A 23,401-nucleotide genomic window follows, 5' to 3' on the forward strand; every position below is an offset into this window, starting at 1 on the left:
AAAATCCCCAAAGCCTCATTTGCTTAATTTTTGCTGTCTTTCCTGCTAATTGCGTTAACTCGCCACTAAATAACATTAGTTGATGTCAACGACTGTGCAAGCTCCTCCTCTACCTGCTGCATATTCAACAGAGAGGAAGAAACGGAGTCGCCCATAGGCTACCGACAGCAAAGGAACTTATTCTATAGGCTAGATTATGCCTATGTCTATTTTTACAGGCTGTATGCAGTATGTGCAAAGCCAAAGCACAATGAAATAAGGCAACTTATGATTTCGGGGGTTTACATAGGCTTTTGTCCAGTTTCATATTTGTCAGTCAACTATTTAAAATACATTCGGGGCTACACTCAAAACAACAGATGGACAGATTATTTCTCAAATTCTCAGGGGAGGCAGAGTTTATCCCCAGCCTCCCCCTAGACATGCCCCTGATTACTGATAGGACGGAGGATTCATTTAGGCTGCTCTGATTGGCCATTGCCGTTTCATTGCTCAACGGACGTGTTAGTGATTGGTTAGAATACTCAACCGCTGCAAAAACACGTTGTAAATTGAACCCATTGAAGCAACACGAGCATACTTAAACTGAACTCTGTAATCCTCAATATTCACGATTTTCTTTTCCTTTTCATACATTTTCAACAGAAAAATACATTACACCACCTACCTATAAATATGGACCGGCAGTACCGTGTATTGCACAAGACACTGCTCTTTGAATGCTTTGTTGGTGACCGGTTTCTTCTATTGCTGATTTATTGTGGTTCCATAAAAAGCATGGAAAGTGTTAGCAATCCTATTTTCTCCAAATTAAAAGGCTACTATCCTCAATTTAAGTGTTATGGTGACAGTGTGTCTGGGACCATTAGAATGCGTAACCAAAAGTGAAACCAAATTTCTCCTGCCCAGAAGTCAAGTTCACGTTATAAAGGGGTTTCTCTATTTGAAAGTAAGCCACATCCTTTCTAAACTGCACGTTGCAGAATGTGATGATATATCACATATATTTCTCTACGACAACATAAAGCTCTCATGATTTTTCTGAAAACGGTTTCTTTAAATCTCATGTATGTATACAGCCTCAGGAAATGTTAAACTGGTGATTAATCATGATGCCAGGTATAGGGGGTGATTAACCACTATGGCAATAGAGTGGCAAGCTCAAATGTTACAAACCTTAATTTTAACACATACCTGCCTTCTATATGCACTTGTAGCCCTGATCACGTGTGCCTGTTTCTCTAAAAGAACTCCATTAGGATCATCTGTTCAGCTGTCTTTGGTTTTGATGAGAAGCTGGCAGTGAAGTCCACCCTGCGTTTTGCTCAGAATGGGTTAATCATCAGCAGCGTGGACATTCAGTCTGTGGAGCCGGTGGACCAGCGGACCCGTGATGCCCTGCAAAAGAGTGTGCAACTAGCCATTGAAATCACCACCAATTCACAGGAAGCTACGGCACGGTAGGAACCAAACAATTCATCTCTCTTTTTCTGTTGCAGTGTTAAACAATGTTAAACATTTCACATTAAAAATTCTGTCATTTACTCGCCCTCATTTCGTTCCAAACCCATATGCTGATATGTTTTCCTGTCGAACACAAAAGGAAAAAATCTTTATATAGTTTTTTACTCCTCAAATCAACAGATCATAGTGAGCACATCTGTCGAGCTCCAAAAAAGACAACAAAAAGGACCATAAAAGCACTATAAATGTAGTCCATATGACTCTATGTCTTCTGAAGCCATTATCTATCTTTGTATGAGCAACAGACAGAAATGTTATTAAGCCTTTATTCACTTAAAATCTTCCACTCCACTGAAGCTCTGAAATTTTACTTGTGATAGCTTTCAGATTAATAAATGATGGACTGATAAAGTAAAATTCCTTTTGTGTTTTACCAGGTATTTGTCTTTAACACCCTTTAATACACATTATCTTTCTCTCAGACACGAGGCAGAGCGTCTGGAGCAGGAGGCACGTGGTCGTCTTGAGAGGCAGAAGATCAACGATCAAGCCGAGGCAGAGAAGTCGAGGAAGGAGCTTTTGGAGCTGGAGGCCCAGAGGTGAGTTCACTGCAAAGGCTTAAAGCACAGTGCAAAGTAAGCATCAAACCTTAAGTCCTATTCACACCGCCAGCGACATAGTCACTATACTGTATGTCGCTAGGAGGTGTTTCTACTGCTGTCACTGTAACTCAGGGGTACAAATACTAATTTGTTAATGAAGTAAACATTGTTTCAAATTCTTAAAAGTATTAGTTCATCCAAAAATGACTTTCTTTCTTTTGCTGAACACAAATGAAGATTTTTTAATATCTCAGCTCTGTTGGTCCATACATTGCAAGTGAATGGTGGCCAGAACTTTGAACCTCCAAAAGCAAATAAATGCAGCATAAAAGTAATCCAAATGACTCCAGTGGTTAAATCCATATTTTCAGATGAGATATGATAGGTGCAGGTGATAAACAAATCAATATTTAAGTCCTTTTTTGTTTTTTTTTATACTATAAATCTCCACTTTCACTTCACATTCTTCTTCTTTTGTTTCTGGCGATTCACATTATTAGTGCATATCGCCACCTACTGGACAGGGAGGAGAATGTATAGTGAAAAAGGACTTAAATATTAATCTTTTTCTCACCCAGTAGTAATTTCAGTAATAATTGTAGACCAAAAACTACTTATATAACTGGTGTTCACTATATATTTATAATACATGAATACTTTTTAAAGTCAATAAAATAATCCAGCCATGAGCAGTGAGTGTTTCTTATTTCTTTTCTTGTTACTGTTTGATTAATATTAACAATATAACGGAAAGTGGCAGATCTAGGCTGCATTACACAAATCCGATATTTTAATACATATCTGCTTTTTGGCCCACTATTTACATTTACCCTTGACATAACTTATTGTGTTTACATTAATACCTTGCCAAGACAGGGACTTTGATGGAATTTATAAGTGTATTTGACCATTCAGGAGTGAATGTGCATTAGTGTGAGCACTCTCGGAGTGAACGTGCACATTAAGAAAGCAGACACAACCCAAAAAATAACCCGACACAAAAAAACTTTATAAGAAGGTAAATAATTTCATGAAAGAAGTGGGAATAGTAGATATATGGAGGGAAATTAACCCGACAGGGCGAGATTATACTCACTATTCTGGAGCTCACAATGTTTACTCCAGAATAGACTTAATCTTGATGTTTAAAAATGATATGTTTAGAGTGATAAATTGTGACATAGGAATAAGTACACTCTCAGACCACAATCCGGTATATTTGTCACTTAACCTTAATGGTAAAATAAAGTCTACCCTATGGAGATTAAATAAGAATATTCTGAATGACAAGGAAATCATGAATAAATTGAAATTCGAAATCGAATCCTATCTGGAATACAATGACAATGACGCAGTCTCACCAGGTATATTATGGGACGCTTTAAAAGCAGTGCTTCGTGGGAAAATTATTGCAATCTCTTCTATTGTAAAGAAAATGAAAAAACAAAAATTACTAGACCTCGAGATTAAACTTAAAAAATTACAGAAAGAACATTCATCTTCACTACAGGACTCAGTAAAAGTAAAAATGTTCGAAATAAAGAAGGAGATAAATGAAATAAACACACAGGACATTCAAAAAAAGCTTATTTTTACAAAACAACAATACTATGATACTGGAGGGAAAGCGCTTAAACGTTTGTCATATAGATTAAGGAAACAACAGGCGGAGAGAACAATTTTCAAAATTAAACATCCTGAAACAAACCAAATTGAAAACTAACCTAGAAAAAATACAAAATAATGTTTTGAAGATTACTATCAGAAACTATATTCTCAGCCACAATTAAGAAGTGCTACTGAAATTGATACATTTTTATCTTCACTAAATTTACCTAAAGTCACAAATGATCAGAACAAGAAGCTAATCTCAAAAATGACGAAGGAAGAAATTATATCCGCAATTAAGCAATTAAAGAATGGAAAAGCCCCTGGTGCAGATGGATTCAGTTCGGAATGGTATAAACTCATGCAAGATCACTTGGCCCCGACATTAATGAAAGCATTCAACTGGGTGCTTGAAACGAAGATTATTCCTCCTTCGTGGAAGGAAGCTATCATTTCAATTATCCCCAAAGAAAATAAAGACAAACTTGATTGTGGAAACTATCGCCCCGTGAGTGTACTCAGTATCGATTACAAACTATTTACTTCCATATTATGTAAACGTCTCGAGGTATTGTTACCTGAACTCATACACAAAGACCAGACAGGCTTTATTAGACAGAGGCAGACACATGACAATATTAGAAAAGCGCTTCTGATAATGAATCATGTCAGGCAATGCAAATTAGAAACTCTTATAATAAGTTTGGATGCAGAAAAAGCGTTTGATTCAGTACGATGGACATTTTTATATAAAGTAATGGATGTATTTGGTTTTCATTCTGACTTGATTGAGACATTTTCTGCACTGTACAACAAACCTACTGCCAGAGTCAAAATAAACGGGGATTTATCCAAATCTATTAAACTAGAAAGAGGAACCCGACCAGGCTGTGGTGCATCGGCTCTACTTTTCTCTTTATTTATTGAGCCCTTAGCTCAGTGGATTAGACAGAGCACATAAATTCAAGGGGTTACTTTAAAATCAGGCGAACAAAAATTAGCTTTATTTGCTGACGACATATTAATATTTTTGACGGATCCCACTCAGTCACTTCCTAAATTAATGAAAATGCTGGAAGAATATGGCTCTTTCTTAGGCTATAAAATCAATATTACGAAAACTCAGGTTCTAAAGCTGAATTACAATCCGCCTACAAAGATCAAAAAGGCATATAAATGGAAATGGGAATCAGATAACATTAAATACTTGGGAGCTGTTCTGACAGAAGATCCGTCTAGAATGTTTGATGCCAATTATGGGCCTCTAATTTCAAAAATAAAATCAGATTTACAAAGGTGGAACAATGTCCCATTTTTGAGTTTACACTCTCGGATAGACTCAATTAGAATAAATATCCTCCCTCGTTTCTTGTACCTCTTTCAATGTCTTCCTATTTGGATAACTCAAAAACATTTTGATGAGTGGGATAACATAGTGGCAAAATATATTTGGCAAAATAAAAGAGGTAGGATAAAATATCAAACAATACAGTTGACGAAGGAGAAAGGAGGGCAAGGCCTTCCCTGCCTCAGAGATTATTATTACGCTGCCCAAGTTAGACCTTTAATCTGTTTATGTTCACCCATTTATTCGGCGGGATGGAAAGATGTTGAAGGGTCTATTACGAAAGATATACCCATTATGGCCCTTTTAAATGACAAAAAACTTCAAACGAATATCAAAATAACTGAGGATGTTATATATGAGTCTCTTCTGAACTCCTGGAATAGAATACTACAAACATGCAACCTAAAAAAAGTGTCTAGAATTTTAAGGTGGTGTGCATATGATTCTGACTTCAGACCAAATGCCCTGGATGGAAGATTTAAAGGTTGGGTCTCAAAAGGAATTACATCCTATTACTCGTTTATGCACAAGGGAACATTTATGAATTTTGAATTCTTACAGAACAAATATGGTTTAGGTCAGGACAATTTCTATAGATACTTACAGGTTAGGCATTATTTTGATCAAAATATAAAAATAACTTTGGAAAAATACAACTTGGGGTTCCTACAGACTTTCTTAACATTAATTACATCATCTTCTCTAAATAAATTGGTTTCTAGGTTATACAGAGCCATTCAGCATGGGAAAAAACCTAACACAGATTACATTAAGAGGAGATGGGAAATGGAAGGTAATATACACATTTCAAATGAAAGCTGGGTGAATATATGTAGAGTACAATGGAACACTACTGGTTCGAACACCTGGCGTGAGTTTGGTTGGAAGAATATAATCAGGTTTTTTATCACACCTATTCAAAAGAGACATCAGGGTAATGGTGACTCATGCTGGAGGCTCTGTGGATTCTCGGGAGCCAATCATTTCCACATTTTCTGGGACTGCCCAATGTTAAGCCCTTATTGGTCACAAATCTGTGAACATATTAATCAGATATTTGGTAGTAAAATACCTTGCAATTTAAATAAAGACAAGAGGTTGCTTTGGATACTACTGGCAGCGAGTAAGAAAGCCATAACCAGGAAATGGTTAAAACCGGACCCTCCGAACATCGAAGAGTGGGTCAACCTAATCCAAGAAATCTACAGTATGGAAAAACTTTCATTTACTCTCAGGATTCAAAGAGACATGTTTTATAAAATCTGGACAAAGTGGTCTGAGTATGTCAAGCCCATAAGATCGGACTTTGTATGAATGTTACAGTTTTATGTGAAAGAAAAACGTTTTTGTACAGGTGCTCTTCCCATTGTTGTTCATATTAAAAATGTTAAAAATAAAAATTACAAAAAAAAAAGAAAGCAGACACATAAGCTTTATGTCAGCAAAGTCCCTTTCGAGGAGGTCAGACACCACAACCAGTCGATTGTGATTGACGAGCACCCCTGATCTACCATTAATTTTGGACTGAACAATTGGCCATAGCTTTTCAAATTCTGATAACACATGAGATGTACTGCCAGTAAAAGTAAGATATCATTCTAATTTGAAAAGGAACTTTCAACATTCTGCAGGGTAGAGTGTTTTATATAAAATGCAGCAGTGCCCATTGCATCATATCATTAAAAACGAGATAAACAATCTGTCAATGAATGAATAAAACTCAGAATGCTGACAATTCCTTTCACGCATACTTTTTTACAATAAACATGTATGTGAAATCTCTCACAGTAACTTCACCTCTCCTCCATCTTGCCTATACTTTATTCCAGGATCTCACATGAGGTGGTCGATGTGAGCCGTAGTGACTTAAGTCTCATTGGTAGTCGCTCCTGAATGTCACTCGTCATTTGCATAAAGTTAAACTTTTCTTAACTTTGCTGTGTCACTTGCCACACCCGCCTGCTTTGTGTCAGCAGCCATTGCTATCGATCGTGGTGCCGGAAGTCATTCTACTCTCATTGAAAATGAATGCGATAATTTCTCTTTGTCGCTGGTGATGTGAACAAGGCTTTAGACGTTTGATTAACCAGACAACGAGGGTGTCCAACATGAACCTTGTTTGGACTATTTTAAACATCGTCTGCACGTTTGTTTTGTTTTTTTCAATAATCCAATAATATGATAATAAATATTTGTGTGTTTGAATGTGTGTGTCTGTCTCAGTGCTGCAGTGGAGAGCACAGGAGCAGCAAAGGCTGAGGCACTATCCAGAGCAGAAGCAGCTCGTATACAGGGAGAAGCGGCTGTTGAAGAGGCCAAACTCAAAGCAGAGGCTCAGAAAATAGAGGCTGTATGTCATCCACTCAACTTTGAAGTGCTAGTTTTCATCTTTACCCATTCCTACCATGCATTTTAGATGTAGTTAGTCTTAAAACCTGTTTTTAGGAGACTTATTTCTCTGCAGCACAAAAAATTTGCTTTTCCCAATCAGTGGGTGTTTTCAAGCCTTTGAGATTCCCTTCTTTCATTGGATATTTTAGAAATGCCCATCCCGGATTGAAAACGTCCACAGACTGGAAAACACCCATTATTGTTCCGCAGAGACCTATACTTGGTCTTAAGGCCTATTCTCACCAAATGCGAAACATAAATGTGAAACAAATCAACAATTGACACACTTGTTATCTTTTCACCTGCTTTGTGTGTCAGGATGCTGAGCTGGCCCGTCTGGCTAAGGCACGTGAGCAGGAGCTGGGCTATAAGAAGGATATGGACCAACTGGAGGTGGAGAAGCAGCAGAGGCTGGTAGAAATTGAGAGCCTGCGCTTTAGTAAGCTGGTGGAGAGTCTGGGCAAAGAAACCATAAAGGATATGGCTCGAGCCGGGCCTGAGCTACAGGTATATTTTGTCCTCATGTCAAGCCCGAATAACTATTCAGATATCACTAAAAGAGTCAATTCAGAACTAATTAAGACCCCCTCTAAACCTGGCAATAACATACTGTAATTTCAATATTTTGACAATAGACTAAGTATAACAAATAACTATTTATCTCACAAACTGTATCCCGTTCCTTCATTCAGGTGAAGCTCCTGCAGTCTTTGGGTCTGAAGTCTACTCTTATCACAGATGGATCCTCCCCAATTAATCTCTTTACAACTGCCAATGGCTTCCTGGGGGCTCTGCAGGGAAAAGAAGACCATAATAAATAAAGAAATAAAAAAGAGGAGAGCAGTTGAGAGGCCTTATACTACATGATATGCATAAACGAAACTGTGATGAAATACTTCACATGTCATCACTCCCAATAGCTATTGCAATAAAGCCATGAAAGTGCAGCATAGCAGCACCACGCTGGATTGTGTTTTTTATATGAGCTAATAAATGCAACATTGTACTAGTTAGCTTTTTTTATTTACTAACACGTGTGCTTTTTCAGAAAACTTTGTGTTAAAGTGATTGGGTCAAATAGATTGAAATTAAAGGGATAAAAGAGCCTTGAGTGTCTTGTGAAGATTCAGTAAACCCAAAGAGCTTTCTTGAATATGTTTTTCTTTACTATGCCATTTTCAACTATTAAACGCCTGAAGTGTCTAAAAATACCTGCTTAAATATCAAATAAAAGTATGTTCTCAACCTTTTAACTGTTCATCGTGCTGATTTGTAAATGTTAAACTACCCACTGTTTCAAAAGAATAGACACAAGATATAAACAATATGCATATTAACATTATGTCAGTGTGATACATTTTTGTTGCCATGACGACCTACTGCCATAAACACTAACATCCTAAAATGACTGTAAAAACAAGTTACAGTTAGTTACAGCTAAAATAATGCACAATTTTTAACAAGATTTAATGTAAGTGCTTTTATAAAATTATAAGCTTCATATTTCTGCACTTAAACCCTCCAAAAACTGGCCCCATTCACTTCTATTGTTAGCTTATCGACTTACCCGAAATGGTTGATTTTTCAAGAAAAAAATAAAACATTGTGGTTATCAACATTATGCCACAAATACTGTTGATTGAGCTTAAGTTGTATTGGACACTGAATATTTCTTTAAGCCTAATTGTTAACAATATGACTATGCAGCACTGGAGTCGTGAGTTCAAATCCAGGGTGTGCTGATTGATTCCAGCCAGGTCTCCTAAGCAACCAAATTGGCCCGGTTGCTAGGTAGGGTAGAGTCACATGGGGTAACCTCCTTGTGGTTGCTATAATGTGGTTCTCGCTCTCGGTGGGGCGCGTGGTGAGTTGTGCATGGATGCCAGAGAATAGCGTGAAACCTCCACATGCGCTAGGTCTCCACGGTAACGAGCTTAACAAGCCACGTGATGAGATGCATGGATCAGACACTGAGATTCGTCCTCCGCCACCCGGATTGAGGTGAGTCACTATGCCACCATGAGGACGTGGAGCGCATTGGGAAATGGGCATTACAAATTCGGGAGAAAAGGGTTGGAAAAAAAAAAAACCAATATGACAATGAAGAGTTTGTAACTCATTCTCTGTAACTATTCAGTTTAAGTTACTGCCCCTCAAAATGTCTGTGTATGGTCCTGATATCAAGCTGTGTTTGGCCACATGTTTGCGCTGCCACCTTAGTGCAGCCACGTTGTTATGGTTTAATCTCTGTAATATGAAGTGCTGAAAATTGTTCAAAGCCAACATTAGTTTTGGTTTTATTTATTCTGCTTCACTTATGGTTTGCTTATAAGTAATATATTACTTATCATTATTCATACCAGTTCGTACAAGGGGAAGATTAATAGTGATTTGGCTAATGGCGTTCTGAAATGGGCCTGCATAAATAAAACACAGAGTGATTAATAAGTGGTTCATATATAGGTATTTAAATCACATATAGGTCATATAAAAAGGTAAAAAATAGCACCTGACACAGAGTGACTATTTGCACCCCATAGTTTATTGGAAACAGAAACTTATGACAAACATAATTGTTGTTTCAGCGCTGTGGTAATGCCAGTGCATCTTTGCCTTTTCCACCCGGGTTCGATTCTGCATTTGTCGTGCTTTTTTCCCCCATTCTGTTTCCTGTCTCCACTCTTAATATTTTCTTTAATACTACTTATAATACTACATAAAAATGAATATAAAGATAGTTTTACTATAGTAATGTTGTAGTAACCATGTATATTGATGGAACCCATAGATTTGATGCGATTAACAATGGTGTTACACCAGTAATGTGGTGTTAATATAGTAACCATGTTTCATTTTGGGGTTACAATTCTACTACAAAATACTATGGTGATACTACGGTTACTGTGTAGATAAACCATGGTCAGTTTTTGTAAAGGAAGGTTAGGTTTAGGGGTTAATGTAGTGTGATGGTGGGACACGCTGCAGTGCCCCTGTACTGTATGTTAGTATTTTATTAGGGGTGCAAACAGCATCTACCATTATTTGTACCACGGTGCAAACAGCATCGCTGTACATCGCTGATCGCAAACGTTGTTGTGGTTAGTGCAGTAGAGCCTTAGAATCATTTGAGGGTGAAGAGGATTGCGGATCTCTCATCATCAGGAAACATGAGCCGAAAAAACAAAACAATAAATGTGTTAACAAAAGTGCCGCTTCACTTCTCACTCATCGTGGAAAAGTAGTGTGCTGTCACACCCTGTTCGCACAGTCATGCATCTCAGCTCCAGATCTTTCTTTCCACAAGCAATCCACTAAAAAAAAGCACGCACACGCCACTGAGTCGGGCGCGCGCACACAGGTCCAGTGAGGGAGACTCAGAAACAAGAAACGCAGTGGAGCATCTGATACAGATCGCTGCACGTTTGTTTTTGTATTACTGATATACAGTAGCAGTGTATGTAGGATAAAGTGTAAAGCTTTATTCTGTAGCATCCTCTGCGGAACTTACTTTTATATGTCCACTGTTTATTTAAATTCAAAATGAAAAGGATTATAATTATATTTGCAGAAATGTTCCAGTAGATTAAGGTGGGTCACTTTCGATATTGCATGTTGCTGTAGTTTATTATGAACATTTTGGTCCTCGCGCATCAGTAGAACAATCGTGTGTCGGATGCTGTGGGTGTGTCACTTTTGTTACTGCTGAATTCTCCGTGTGTGTGCGTGTGCTGGTCTCTATGTGAACTGTAGAAACATTATTCTCAATGAATTAATGCCATTTGGCACTTGTACGGAGGAAGCGTGTCCTGCGAGTGTCCCTGTGATGTGATGATTTCTTGTTTGGTACATCTGCCAGTTTCAGAGAGTTAGACGAATGAAATGGAAAAGCAATTGACGTGAGATTGATTGATTATGGTATTGATTTGCGAATAATGTTAAACGCTGTGTTCATTAAGCATATGATCATTTTCGGAATGTATCTGCCATAAATCATACACTCAGAATGAACAGAGCTATTATAGTTACAGATATGGGTGTGTCATTTGAAGCTCTTATTTTAACACATTGATATGACTACTGATACTGAGATATACTATTGCTTTTATGTGGATTCTCAAATGCAGCACGTTGTCATGGACTTAACTTTATTTATATTTATAGGCTACTGGATGAATATGGTGCTTATATGGTGATGTGGTTACAAAGATTTGCCATGGTTGTTTCTGGGAGATTTGGGGTTTGACAAAGTAAATTAAGCCCAAAACAGCTCATTTTCTTTCATGAAGTTGTCTTTTTAATCTGACGAGATATAAATTAATTTATTAATATTAGATGGGTGTTTCTATTAATACCCCTAGTTTTCATAAGTGCATCAAAATGATTTTTTAAAGTTTCCATGTTATGTATGTAATAACATAAAGGCAACGTTAAATATAATGTTAATGTTTATTGCGATTTGTATCTTAGAAAGCTTGTTTTCATTCAATGTAATTTACATTAGGCCTATACATATTACAATGGCAGTCCTCCTGGAGCAACCTGATGTGACGTACGCAACACACACAAACCAAAATTTTGATAAAAGCGTAGCTCCATTTACAAGTAGTTTCATAAAGAATATCTATCTAATATCCATTTAGATGTGTGTATGATGAGATTCAACAGAAGATGAGGACAGCAGGAGCAAAACAAGGTTACGATGGCTTATTCTGTCCTTTGTTTAATTTATTTCCCTGCATTGTTTCAGGACCGATTCCTGCTCTGAGGTAGATGAAATGCAGCCTGCTGGACAGGGGCAGATTAAGATTTAGATGTGAATGTTGTAAAGTAAAATAAACAAATAAATAAATAAAAACCTGCCACCGGTTACAGCTCACTAAAGAAGGAATAGATGGAGCATAGTAACTTTATGTTTACATTGTTCTCTCTGAATGCTTTCTTGCCATAGCAGCTTACAAGAAAGGTGTCTTCTTAAGCAGGTAGACAAGGATTTAAGTTGAGTTTTAAGATAAAACTAAAGTGCCAATAAGAACAGCTACAGTACAACAAGCAATGCTAGGTACTAGTCAAGTATTTATAGACAACTTCCATTTTTTATGAGTGTAACCAACTAGGAAGGTTTTCAGAACATAATATGCATATGAAATTTGTTTGGGAAAGCATAAAACAATTTATATAACATCTTAAGTGTTTTTATTTATTTTTAACCAACAGTTCCCAGTGGTGTAGAAACCCAACATTTTTAAGGACACAAAACTGCAATTTTGAGCATACATAAGTTGTGTATCTCTGGAATTCAGCACCTTGGGCATGGATTTGAACACTGATGCCAGCATTCCCACTGCTGCTACTTGTGCAGTGGAGGAAGAACAGCAACAACAACAACAACAACCAGAGCAAGAGACCAATCAACAACCAGGCACAGAGTCTGACCACACCCTTAACTCCTTACAGCCAATCAAGAATGAGCAACAGGATCCACCCCCTGTTACAACACCTACTCCTGCCTTAGGCCCCGTCCCTTCACAGGAAGACCCACCTAAAGTTCACCTGACAGTCATTGATGAGAAGATGGAAACAAGTAAAACAGTCAAAACCTCTTTAAAAAATGTTTTTTAATCCTTCTACTGCCTCATATTTAGGTCCACATAGAATCTGCACCCACACAAAGCTCGGCAGATTTTGAATGAACATTAATTTGAATGTATTCTTTTGACATCTTGACATCCCTTGTCCCTTGGATGTAGTTTATTAAATACTTTGGATAATGTCAGCTACCAATAAGAGTAGTGCGTTGAGCTCAATCTAACACATTTTATGATGTTAAAATCCAATCACAGAATTCTGTAGGTTTTGCCCCAGTATCATCACAAAAAGTAGATTTTCGGCCTACAGTAATTTAAAGACCCACTGAAATCAGGAGAACTTCAGTTCATATCTATTAGCTTTGAGGATATCTTGATGCTAGTGCACTCTTAAAAGTTGACAAAATTAGCTTTTAGATGATGACTCATCTTGCACTCAAATGTTTGTCCAATGAAATGCTCACTACTGAAAATGGACCCTCCCGTTAATACCAACTATCTCCAAAGAGCAATAGTAAGTAGCAAATTTTATGTGCCCTTCAAGTGGAATCGGAAGTTCCGAAGAGATGAACGTCAAAGCGAAGTCGTATTAACAAGTGAGAAAGTCGGAATTCTTGATGATTCCCTAGTTTCTGACTTGGTATGTTGGAAGGGGGCATGTCAACACGAAAGATGATGGGAAGCCATGATTTTGCAAATTGATTTCAAAGTCTGTACTTTACCTCTATAATATTGATTAATTATACAATATATGACTGCGACACATCACAAACTCTCTTGAAGATGGAGGAGGAGGGAGCCGGGTAAACAATCCACAATGTAACATTTATTAACACACAAACTTTTCAGTGTCACACATAACGGTGTGCTGTTCAGCAGCTCCTCAACATAGACAAACACACAGACAGCTTCGTGCATATCTCTCTCTGTGTGTGTCTCTCCTCTACGGCTCTGGCTGTGGCTTTATCTCTCATCCGTTACACCAGAATCGCCAACAGCTGCGAGAAATAATTTGTGTCTATTCCGGCCTTGCTCCGCACCGTCTTCGCTCGGACACAGCCTGCTTGCCACAATGACATTCAACTAATAACTCACCCTTCTTTGTTTTAAGCAAATGAATTAATCAGTTGTTAAATACCATGCATTAAAAAATAATTTATGTTGTGCATAAGTGATGCAGGTTTATTCACTTATGTTTATTCAAAAATATATATATGTACAACAGAAAAAAATATTTTGCCATCGTTCATTGCGTATTTGATTAATTTTGGCTTCTTCCGTATTTTGTTTCCCACTTGAAAGCGTGACACGTCATAGTAACGGATGCCCAAATTGGAGGTGCGAGCATCCCAGGACCTCTTAAAGGCAGCAATAGTTAATGCCTGTGAAGTGAACTCCAGGCTATTGGCTATTTAACAAAAGGGGATGAGCCCTGTTATATGTTCCACCCCAACTTCCTGTGTCAATAGGAAATAAGTCAGAAAAGGAAAGAAGCCATTACATGGGGTCTTTGATTATCACTTCAGTCATACTGTGATGCATGAACTGCCCCTTCTGTCCTTGACCCCATTTACACCTGGTATTAAGATGTGTTCAGCGATAAATACAGGTGTAAACAGGGTCTAAAAAGTCTATGGAGGTAGTCAAAAGCACATGAGAACACATTGCATTTGAGGTATAAATGCTAATTCCTCCTGAATGCGTCAATCAACCACTGCTAAAACAAGAGTTTAAACTTTGCCCGATATTTGCAGCTTTAAAATCGGATCGGATCGGAAAATTTGAAAAAGCTCAAATGGAATTCTACTAAAACAACAGATAATTCTGCACAAAACGTTATCTATTTTTCTGACTTTTTCAGAGTTTATTATTTTGCAGAAACGCACTGAATTAGTGATTGATGGATGTCGTCATGAAACAGAGACAGTCCTCGAAATTCAAACACAAATTGTGACAGGAACTGTGTCTCGTCTGACCACTTGTGTTCGAATCACCCGAGATGCGTTTTAATGCCAGGTGTAAACAGGGCTCCTTGAGTGAAAAATTAACTCTCAGAACTTTTATTTTATTTATGTATATTTTTCCTTCAATTTTAGACCAGGAGTCAGACTGACATATAAAACGATTTAGAGCCCCTCTCTACTTTCTCTCCTGTATCATCTCAGCTTTTATCCCCTCCCCATGCTCTGTTTTTCTCAACAAGTAGATGAGTCAGATGCTGTTACCCACTACCAATAAGAAATGTAACCCTTGTGCGACCTTCAGGACATTTGTGTCTTTTTCATTATTGTTTTGTTTTCGATCATTTTGTCTGTTAATGGTAATGGCATACATTTTGCCAAATGTGTGTATTTTGGGGGGAATTTTGATATTTCAACCTCAGTTCCTAAAATAAATCTATAATACACTTTTTAACAATTACACAAAATTGTTACTCTCAGGACCTTCAGGAAAAAAAATTCCCCATTAAAACCCATTAAAACTGCAATATTTGATCCCAGTGCCATTAAAGCATAAAATCATGAATTCTATAATGTTTTCATTCCAGAGCCCTGGCCTCAAAATATACCTTTTTTATATTTTCCACCAGATGCTACCATTTTTCTCATGTTTAGCCTATGGAGCAAGTACATACTTTTTGCCTGTTTTCTGCATTATAGAGCACTGCTGGCCAATTGAATAAATGATGCAACTAAAATTGTGTGAGTGTGTTGGTATGGATGTCTGATTGTGTTTTGTATGTGGATTGAGAAATGTGTGTGTGTGTGTGAGCGTGTATTTATCACTTTGTGGGGACCAAATGTCCCCATAAGGATAGTAAAACCCAAAATTTTTGACATTGTGGGGACAATTTGTTGGTCCCATTACAAAGACATCTAGTAAATCATACTAAATTATTATATTTTGACACACCTGACACTGCACAAAAGAATAACAATGCATCAAAATCTGTGATAATCAAAAATAAATAAATAAATGATACAATTCCCCATAGCTTTTAGTATATGGAAAATAATTCTTTTTTTCTTCTTCATAAAAATCAACATTGGTATAATATAAACAAACTGGCATTTAAAGGGTTAATGTCCTGAAAATGAATGAATATTTGGTAGTTGTGATCAGGACTGATGTTGGTTAAAAATGTAACTCATTGAAAGTGGAAAATAATATTAATATATAATATTATTATGGCAGTTATTTGACGTGGACATTTCTGTCCTCGAAGGACCTCTGAGTAATATTTTTTTATTGTCGCACAAGGGTTAAGAACTGCTACAAAAATTGGAAGAATTTCTTTTTTTAAAAATTGGACAGCTGTGTTTTTAGGTTATAGACACAGACAGACATAATGTAAAGATGTAATCAGAAGCATCATGCCCATTGCCGCCTCACACTTTTGAGTCAAGCAGATGTTGAATATAACTTCCAAAAAAGTGTTTGTACCTTTGATAATTAATTTTAGTTAAAATAAAGTTAATATGTTGAGTCAATTAAGCTAAAAAATTATAAAAAATAAATACATAGATGCATGACACCCCTGCATGTAATGATTGATTGTTATAACTGACACAGGCCTTTGTATTACTGTATTATCCAGTTGTCTCACTTTCTAACATCTCAGTTTCCCTGTCTGTCTGTCTGTCTCTCTCTCTTGCCATCAAATCAGGTAATGGTGTTTGCCATACTCTTATCGACAGTTCTCCGTCTGCTTCCTCTCCTCCTCGCCAGCAGCACGGCAAGCCTTATCACGGGCATGCGAATGGACGTGCTAGGCTGAGCAGTCGCTCTGGGTCACTGAGTGTTGCGGGGTCACCTCGGCCGTCGCTCTCCCGACAGCCCAGCACAATCACCGATGCTGGAATAGACGGTTCCAAACCCAACGATTATCTCGTATGGGCTATTCTGGCCTGCCTCTGCCCTGTCTGGCCAATCAACATTGTCGGCTTGACCTTCTCAGTGATGGTGTGTGTGCTTGTGTATGTTGGGTTGGGTATCAGGATACAATTTCTGTTGAGTATGGAGGGATTGTGCTGATTTATCTGGTGTGTCTGCAATGTACAGTTCCAATGTTTTTGAACATAATTAACATTTAAAGTAATACTAAATAGATATTGAGTGTTAACACATATAGCAGTTTGATCATTGGAGGTAACAGAGAGGTTGTATAGTTGGTCGTAGTGGACGTTCGTACCTAACGGGCTGTACAACTGTTCATAGCTTTTGAAAAAATTTATCACAACTGGGATGTATATTAACTGCACTTATAATGAGTTATATCACAGGATTAACAATTATCAACGCATGAATCTAACTTTTAACTTTTTAGGTGTTCCACCACCATGGTTCTCTGTCCTGAGTACGTTAGCTAACCATGTTGAGAAATGCGGGCCAAACAGTTTATAATCATACCGTGCAAACTGTGCTCAAGTGGAAATGTAACTGGAACCGTTACTCACGTCACCGTGCTTAGAACTGTTTGCCCTGTTCGGTCACTGCAAATCACTGTATGTGTGAACTCCCTTTTACACTTCCATAGTTTCCTTCCCTATCAATATTATATCTCCATCTCTTGTTCTACTTTTCATTCTTCTTCATTTTTCCCTCTCAGTCTCGAAACAGTCTACAGCAGGGGAATGTGGACGGTGCGCGCCGTCTTGGGCGAAATGCAAAGGTCCTCTCAATTGTGTCATTGGTGGGTGGGATTGTCATCATTATTGTTACCATCGTCATCAACTGGGGTGGTGAGTATCCTTCCCTTAAGTCCAGAACATGTGAAATTGAATGCAAAATGCGTTAAAATACTCACTGTTTCAAAAGTAATGTCTCAAGACATAAACAATATGCATACTAACCTTTTCTGTGTAAAGTTACAGCCAATTTTACAACTTCATTGCCAAAACAATGTAATGTCAACAAATCCTAAAACGACTTAAAAAAATTATGATTTAAACAACTTTACAGCTCAAATAATACCAGTTTTAACAGAATTTTTTATTTAATTTATGTGTTTTTATAAAATTATAAGCTTTGCATTTCTGACTTTAAACCCCTCCAAAAATTGGCCCAATTTACCTTACATTGTAAGTGCCTCATTGTAACCTCGATATTTGCTTTTTTTCAAGAAAAGGAAAATTGTTGATGTTGAATTTTAATTTTTTTGTGGTAATCAACATTATGCCACAAATGTTGTCCGTTGAGCTTAACTTGTATTGATCCCAGAATATTTATTTGATATTTATATCTATATTTATGTATTTAACTCCATTTTTACACCATGAGGTAAATATGCAACCGCTTCCATAATAAAATTTTCCTCTTGGATGTGTTGTCTGGAAAATTACATACGATATATGAGGTTGAGATTTTGAATGCTGTTTCAACACTGGATGATAATAGAGGAAACCTGCTTTAAATATAATTTTTAAAGTATTGCATTTCGAAAGTCTACTGTTTTGAGATCTAATTTCTTGTCAGTTCTTGATTTCAAATAAATGTGAACATTTTGATAGCCCTCCAAATAGAGTGTGTTTAGATATGTTGTAGGATTTAGTGTTTGGAGTCTAAGAGATTTGTGAATGTGTGCATTTTAGGATTTGAATGGTTCTTTTCCAACATGTTTTTGAAGCAAGTGTTTAAAACAAATTCACTATGCTTCAGCAGCTCTCCTTCTCTTTCAGTAATTCTTAAGACCTGACGGTCGTCATGACACTCTGGATGAAGAAAAATCTATTTTCGTGCAATCTAATCTAATGTTCACAATCGACAACCAATCCAGATGACCATTTTGTTCTTCCATGTGCCATTCATTAAAATACATCGCCTGAGCTCCTGAATGCTTTTTCAGCTTTTTTGTACTCAGTCTCAAGACTCTGAAGCTGGACATTACCTTTATCATCTATTGTGCCAGAATTATCAGAAACAACATGGACTGTTTGAATGCCTGGGATCACGAATAAAGCGGCAAGGCGTGCATGTTTTTTGTTTTGTTTTGTCACAAAGGACATTGTAGATGATGTGTGTAAAGAGGCTACAAGGATGATCTCATTTCATTAGTCATGTACCCTTTCAGGATAAAAGAGAATGAAAGAGATGGAGACGGTTTGATTTTTGAGAAAGCTTAGATGAGGCCTTCTTAACCAAGAATTTGAAGATTAGCTGTGTTCTCAAAAGCGTGAATCCATAAAGCATCCATCCATCCATCCATCCGTCTATCTATCTATCTATCTATCTATCTATCTATCTATCTATCTATCTATCTATCTATCTATCTATCTATCTATCTATCTATCTATCTATCTATCTATCTATCTATCTATCTATCTATCTATCTATCTATCCTTAATTTTCACACACACAGAATGCACAGATATTAAGCTGTAGGTTAAAGTAACACACATAAGCAAAAAATTATGTGTAACGGAGAATCCTACAGAGGGAGAGATGAAAACAAAGTGGGAGGGGCCGAAGCCAAGCTGCTGTCTTTTGTTTTACACAGATCGATGGATAGAGAGAGAGAGAGAGAGAGAGAGAGAGAGAGAGAGAGAGAGAGAGGAGGAGGGTAGCTGGCTTCTGATGAAAAGATACCCCAGAGATGTGGAAATGGTGGGAATGCAGAAGTGTTGAGAGGGATCTGAGCTGCTTCTGATTGGCTGATCGGCTGTATGAGGAAGCCAGTATTGTAATGCTTGCCAGCATGCCCTGCTTTTTTCTTCACAGCAACAGTATGCTCAGCCAGTTCCTTCAAGACAGAAAACAAACCACTCATTTAAAATTATGTTTTATGACCACATTTGAGTGTAAAATATTGATCCAAAATGTCTTAAGGTCGTGTTTTTATACAGTAATATTTACAACAAAATCATCAAAATGTGACCTACACATTTAGCGAGAACACCAGGACATTTTTACGATGAGGAATTGTTTTACACCGCTAAAGCTGTTTGTTTGGTGGAATGATTTGATTGCTTAGCAGAACGATTTCATGAATCATTCCAAGTCAGGCAACACTGACTGTGCCAAAATTAGACTATGCCAAGAGTCCATAGGAAAGCATTTTTTCTAGCTAAAGTGGGTATGTGTGTGACAGAGATAGGAAATGAGAGTATGTATGCATTTCTTTTTGTGAGCCTGATCTCATGAAAAAAAAGGGATTGTTGCAGCATTTTTGCAATTATTTTGCATGGCTCCTTACAGGTATTGCGACAGATCTGAGAAGAAATTTCAGTGTTAAATTTCTACCAAACAGATTGAGTTTTAAATCAACAAAACCAACCTCCCAACACTAAACGTTAAACTTAACTGATAGGGTCATAGAAAGCAAATGTGAGATATAGAACAACCATGTTATTTTGTGGTGTTTCTGTGACAATTTCAGCTCACATGCTCTTCAGGATTCGTACCCTGGTCTTTTACATTGGAAGTTAAACTCTATATCAGTTGAGCTACTGTGAAATTTGTGCATGAACAAGCTTATAAATGTAGTTTGTAATGTAATGCAAGAGGTCAAATGTATCACCTTACATGTCATGGACAAAAGTAAAAGTTTTTGATGTCACAAGAGAGCATTGTGTGAGGAACAGAAGAAAAAGTGTTAATGAATACATAATCTCGTGATTTGTGTGAAAGGATGAAGAAGTTGTTGTTTTAGCTCCTCTAGGAAACTGCTGCAGTATGTACAAAGAGCCATGAATTTTATGAGACCAGGTTGCTTTTTGTGGAAGGCACATTTTGAGTTTTTCTTCTTTTTTTACATATTGCATCCTGAATCCACTGTTTCACTCATTTTCATGGCTTCATATCGGTTGCAGGTTTGAGGTTTCACAGTTTCACTAATGTTTACAGTTTTTTTACGTTTTAAACTCATAGACCGAGACAAAGGCAAAACCTTCTGTAGCACTTTGTATATGTTCAGTATCTAAAGCAACTAATTCAGTTTGATATTAAGCATGCTGACTCAGGTTGGCTAATGAGACGCAGCCATTTATGGGCTTGTAGTGGGTTTGGCTTGTGTGAAAGGGAGGGGCTAAAATTGTGTTTTTGAAACATTTTGGTTCTGCTCACTTCACGACTCCACCAATCAAACATGAATGGCATGCACATTTTATCAGCTTTGATGCAAACTGTACATTCAGTGAATGCCAGCTTGACCTTTTGTTCTATTGAATTGTTCTGCTTAGCTATTTATATTTAACCTGCTTTCACTGTTGAAATTAATGATTGAATATACATATACAGAACAGTATGTATGCATAGTATATGTGTTGGTACAAATTTGTATTACTACCTACTGCGTCTGCTAATCTGAATGTCTTTGACGGACATGAACAGTGTTCGAAATGCAAATCTTGACTGTTAGAACTACAGTGCTTTCAAAAATGTGATCACATCTACCGGTAATTATTTTTATTGGTACGTATTTTGAAAATGGTCTTCTCATTGTCCAATAAGTACATGGTGGGAAATGGAAATTGTTTTATATATGCTATTTGTGTTTTGCCGGTATGTTTCTGAGAACTTTGACCTTAATTGCATGCTTGCACTCCTAAGCTGCACAGTATAATTCTTTAATATAGTTTTCAATGAAACCAGCCAAATCCAATTTTTTACCTATGCTTTAAAGAATCTATTTTATTAATATCAAAATAATTTCATTCCTTTTTTTGTTTATAAAACCCTCACACAAATCCCATCCTATTTTGGTGAAAGCACCTATGCTAGTCAAGACGTTTCCTCTGTGAACTGAATTGTTTTCTTGAGATTGATATAAGAGCATTATAACTGTTGCTAATATAATCATGATTTTGTGCAGATCTGCTTGTGCATGCCTTAGTGTAGTTCCAAAGCAATCCATTATGTAATGTGTACTGTATCTGAAGTGAGGCGTTTGCTAGATCTTGCAGTATTGACCCTTATTCTGCTCTGTACTGACACTGATTATGCATTAATAAGCCCAGTGAATAAACTGTCTCTCATTATGCCACTCCTGTGTGTTTGTACTCTCTCTCAATATAAACACTGATGTGTGCATCTCATATATATATATATATATATATATATTATATCTCATCTTACTGACTCAATAAGATCCTCCCTTATTGGACACTCTTTCCTCCTCTCAGCTGTTTCCTTGCTCCCTCTACCACATATGTCTCCAGGACATTCGTTTCCAGGGCAACGGTTGGCAGGAGGACAGTGGGGGACTGGGGTACATCAGGTTTGGGAGAAAGAGAACGTGCACTCTGCTTCCCTGATGTGTTTAAAAAAAACTCATCTCATTTGAATTTTATAGTGGCATGAATTCTTAAAAGGATCTGAGGAGTGGACTGGTTTTGAGGCTGTTATGTTGTCAGTTTAAAGCCTAGGGGTGGCGATTAACAGAATTTAGAAACAGTGTGGTGTGAGACAGCAAAGAGAGATATTTGTATTTATTTCCAGACCCAGTGCTTTTCAAAAACATGCCAGGGAGGACTCCATTAAAAAAAAGCCAAAATAATAAACAAAACACTTATTAAAAGATAGCTAACCTGCAAAAAAAACGAAAAAAAAAAAAACATTACAATAACTATACACCAACTCCCTCACTGCCTCAAACAGGAGAAAACAATTATATCCACTCATATATCCACTCATATAATTAACTAATTCACCCACACTTGAAAACAAAATGAAAGAAGAAAATGCAGGCAAGCTTAGTCTAGTAGGACCTTAGTCAGGCACAGCACTGAATCCAAAAACAAAAAGTACGATCAAAACACACTTTAAAAGTCACAGCGTCTGGGGTTGGAAAAAGAAGACTCTCCCAAGCAGCTCACACACTTTGCTTTGTCAAAAAGATAAAGCTTTTATCCCCAACTCTTCCTCTCATCATCCAGTCACCATAGTCAAGCAATCATTGGGGTCAAGTGGTAGCAATTAACTCCTGCTTGAAGAAAGTAGAGAGAGAGATTAAAAAAATTATAATAACAATAATAATAATACGTCCTCTGACATAACAAGGCTTGAAATGGAGAGTGAAAAGGGACATTTTTGTGATACAGAGGAGGAGATGAGGGGAAGGGTTGAGTTGGGGTTGATTGAATATATGTTCTCTGAAAAAAAAAGAAGAATGGCCATAGATAAAATTAAAGAGCACCAACAACAAAAATGTATAATATGAGCACTTGTTATATGTTTACAATATAACGTCTTGATAATAAGAAGATCAGGCTATACTACAGATTAAATGTATAATAGTGCAGTTAGACAGGAAAGGAGGTTGAGCCAAATGCAATATAGGAAGCTCTTAAAGGGAACTGCGTGTTTCTCCCAGTCAGTGGCACCAGCAGAATGAGAAGCATTTTTAAAAGTTGTTCTTGTACAGCTCTTAAAACGTGGCACACTTCACCGAAAACATATCAAAATGA

The 23,401-nt window shown here is 37.2% G+C and overlaps 2 protein-coding genes across 2 annotated transcripts in view; both read left to right on the forward strand.

Moving 5' to 3' along the window:
• The window catches only part of LOC127653378 (major vault protein), a 30,590-nt gene extending 21,924 nt beyond the window's left edge, over positions 1-8,666 (forward strand). Inside the window, exons 13-17 of the mRNA XM_052140050.1 lie at positions 1,249-1,460; positions 1,947-2,063; positions 7,246-7,372; positions 7,732-7,920; positions 8,106-8,666. Coding sequence (XP_051996010.1) covers positions 1,249-1,460; positions 1,947-2,063; positions 7,246-7,372; positions 7,732-7,920; positions 8,106-8,234 — 774 coding nt within the window. The 3' untranslated portion in view covers positions 8,235-8,666. The remainder of the gene's footprint in view (positions 1-1,248; positions 1,461-1,946; positions 2,064-7,245; positions 7,373-7,731; positions 7,921-8,105) is intronic.
• A 2,098-nt stretch (positions 8,667-10,764) lies between these two features.
• LOC127653384 (trafficking regulator of GLUT4 1-like) lies at positions 10,765-21,972 on the forward strand. Its single transcript, XM_052140059.1, has 5 exons — positions 10,765-11,001; positions 12,628-12,994; positions 16,666-16,961; positions 17,608-17,740; positions 18,677-21,972. Exons 2-5 carry the CDS (start codon positions 12,724-12,726, stop codon positions 18,691-18,693), a joined length of 717 nt encoding a protein of 238 aa, XP_051996019.1. The 5' UTR covers positions 10,765-11,001; positions 12,628-12,723; the 3' UTR covers positions 18,694-21,972.
• Positions 21,973-23,401: the final 1,429 nt, after the last annotated feature.

Source organism: Xyrauchen texanus, chromosome 12, assembly GCF_025860055.1.
Source record: "Xyrauchen texanus isolate HMW12.3.18 chromosome 12, RBS_HiC_50CHRs, whole genome shotgun sequence".
Taxonomy (NCBI): Eukaryota; Metazoa; Chordata; class Actinopteri; order Cypriniformes; family Catostomidae; genus Xyrauchen; species Xyrauchen texanus.

Coding starts and splice junctions, on each gene's coding strand:
- LOC127653384 (XM_052140059.1), top strand. CDS start 12,724: ATGGATTTGAACACTGATGCCAGCATTCCCACTGCTGCTACTTGTGCA. Junction 12,995..16,665: donor TGATGAGAAGATGGAAACAA/GTAAAACAGTCA, acceptor CCATCAAATCAG/GTAATGGTGTTTGCCATACT. Junction 16,962..17,607: donor GCTTGACCTTCTCAGTGATG/GTGTGTGTGCTT, acceptor TTTCCCTCTCAG/TCTCGAAACAGTCTACAGCA.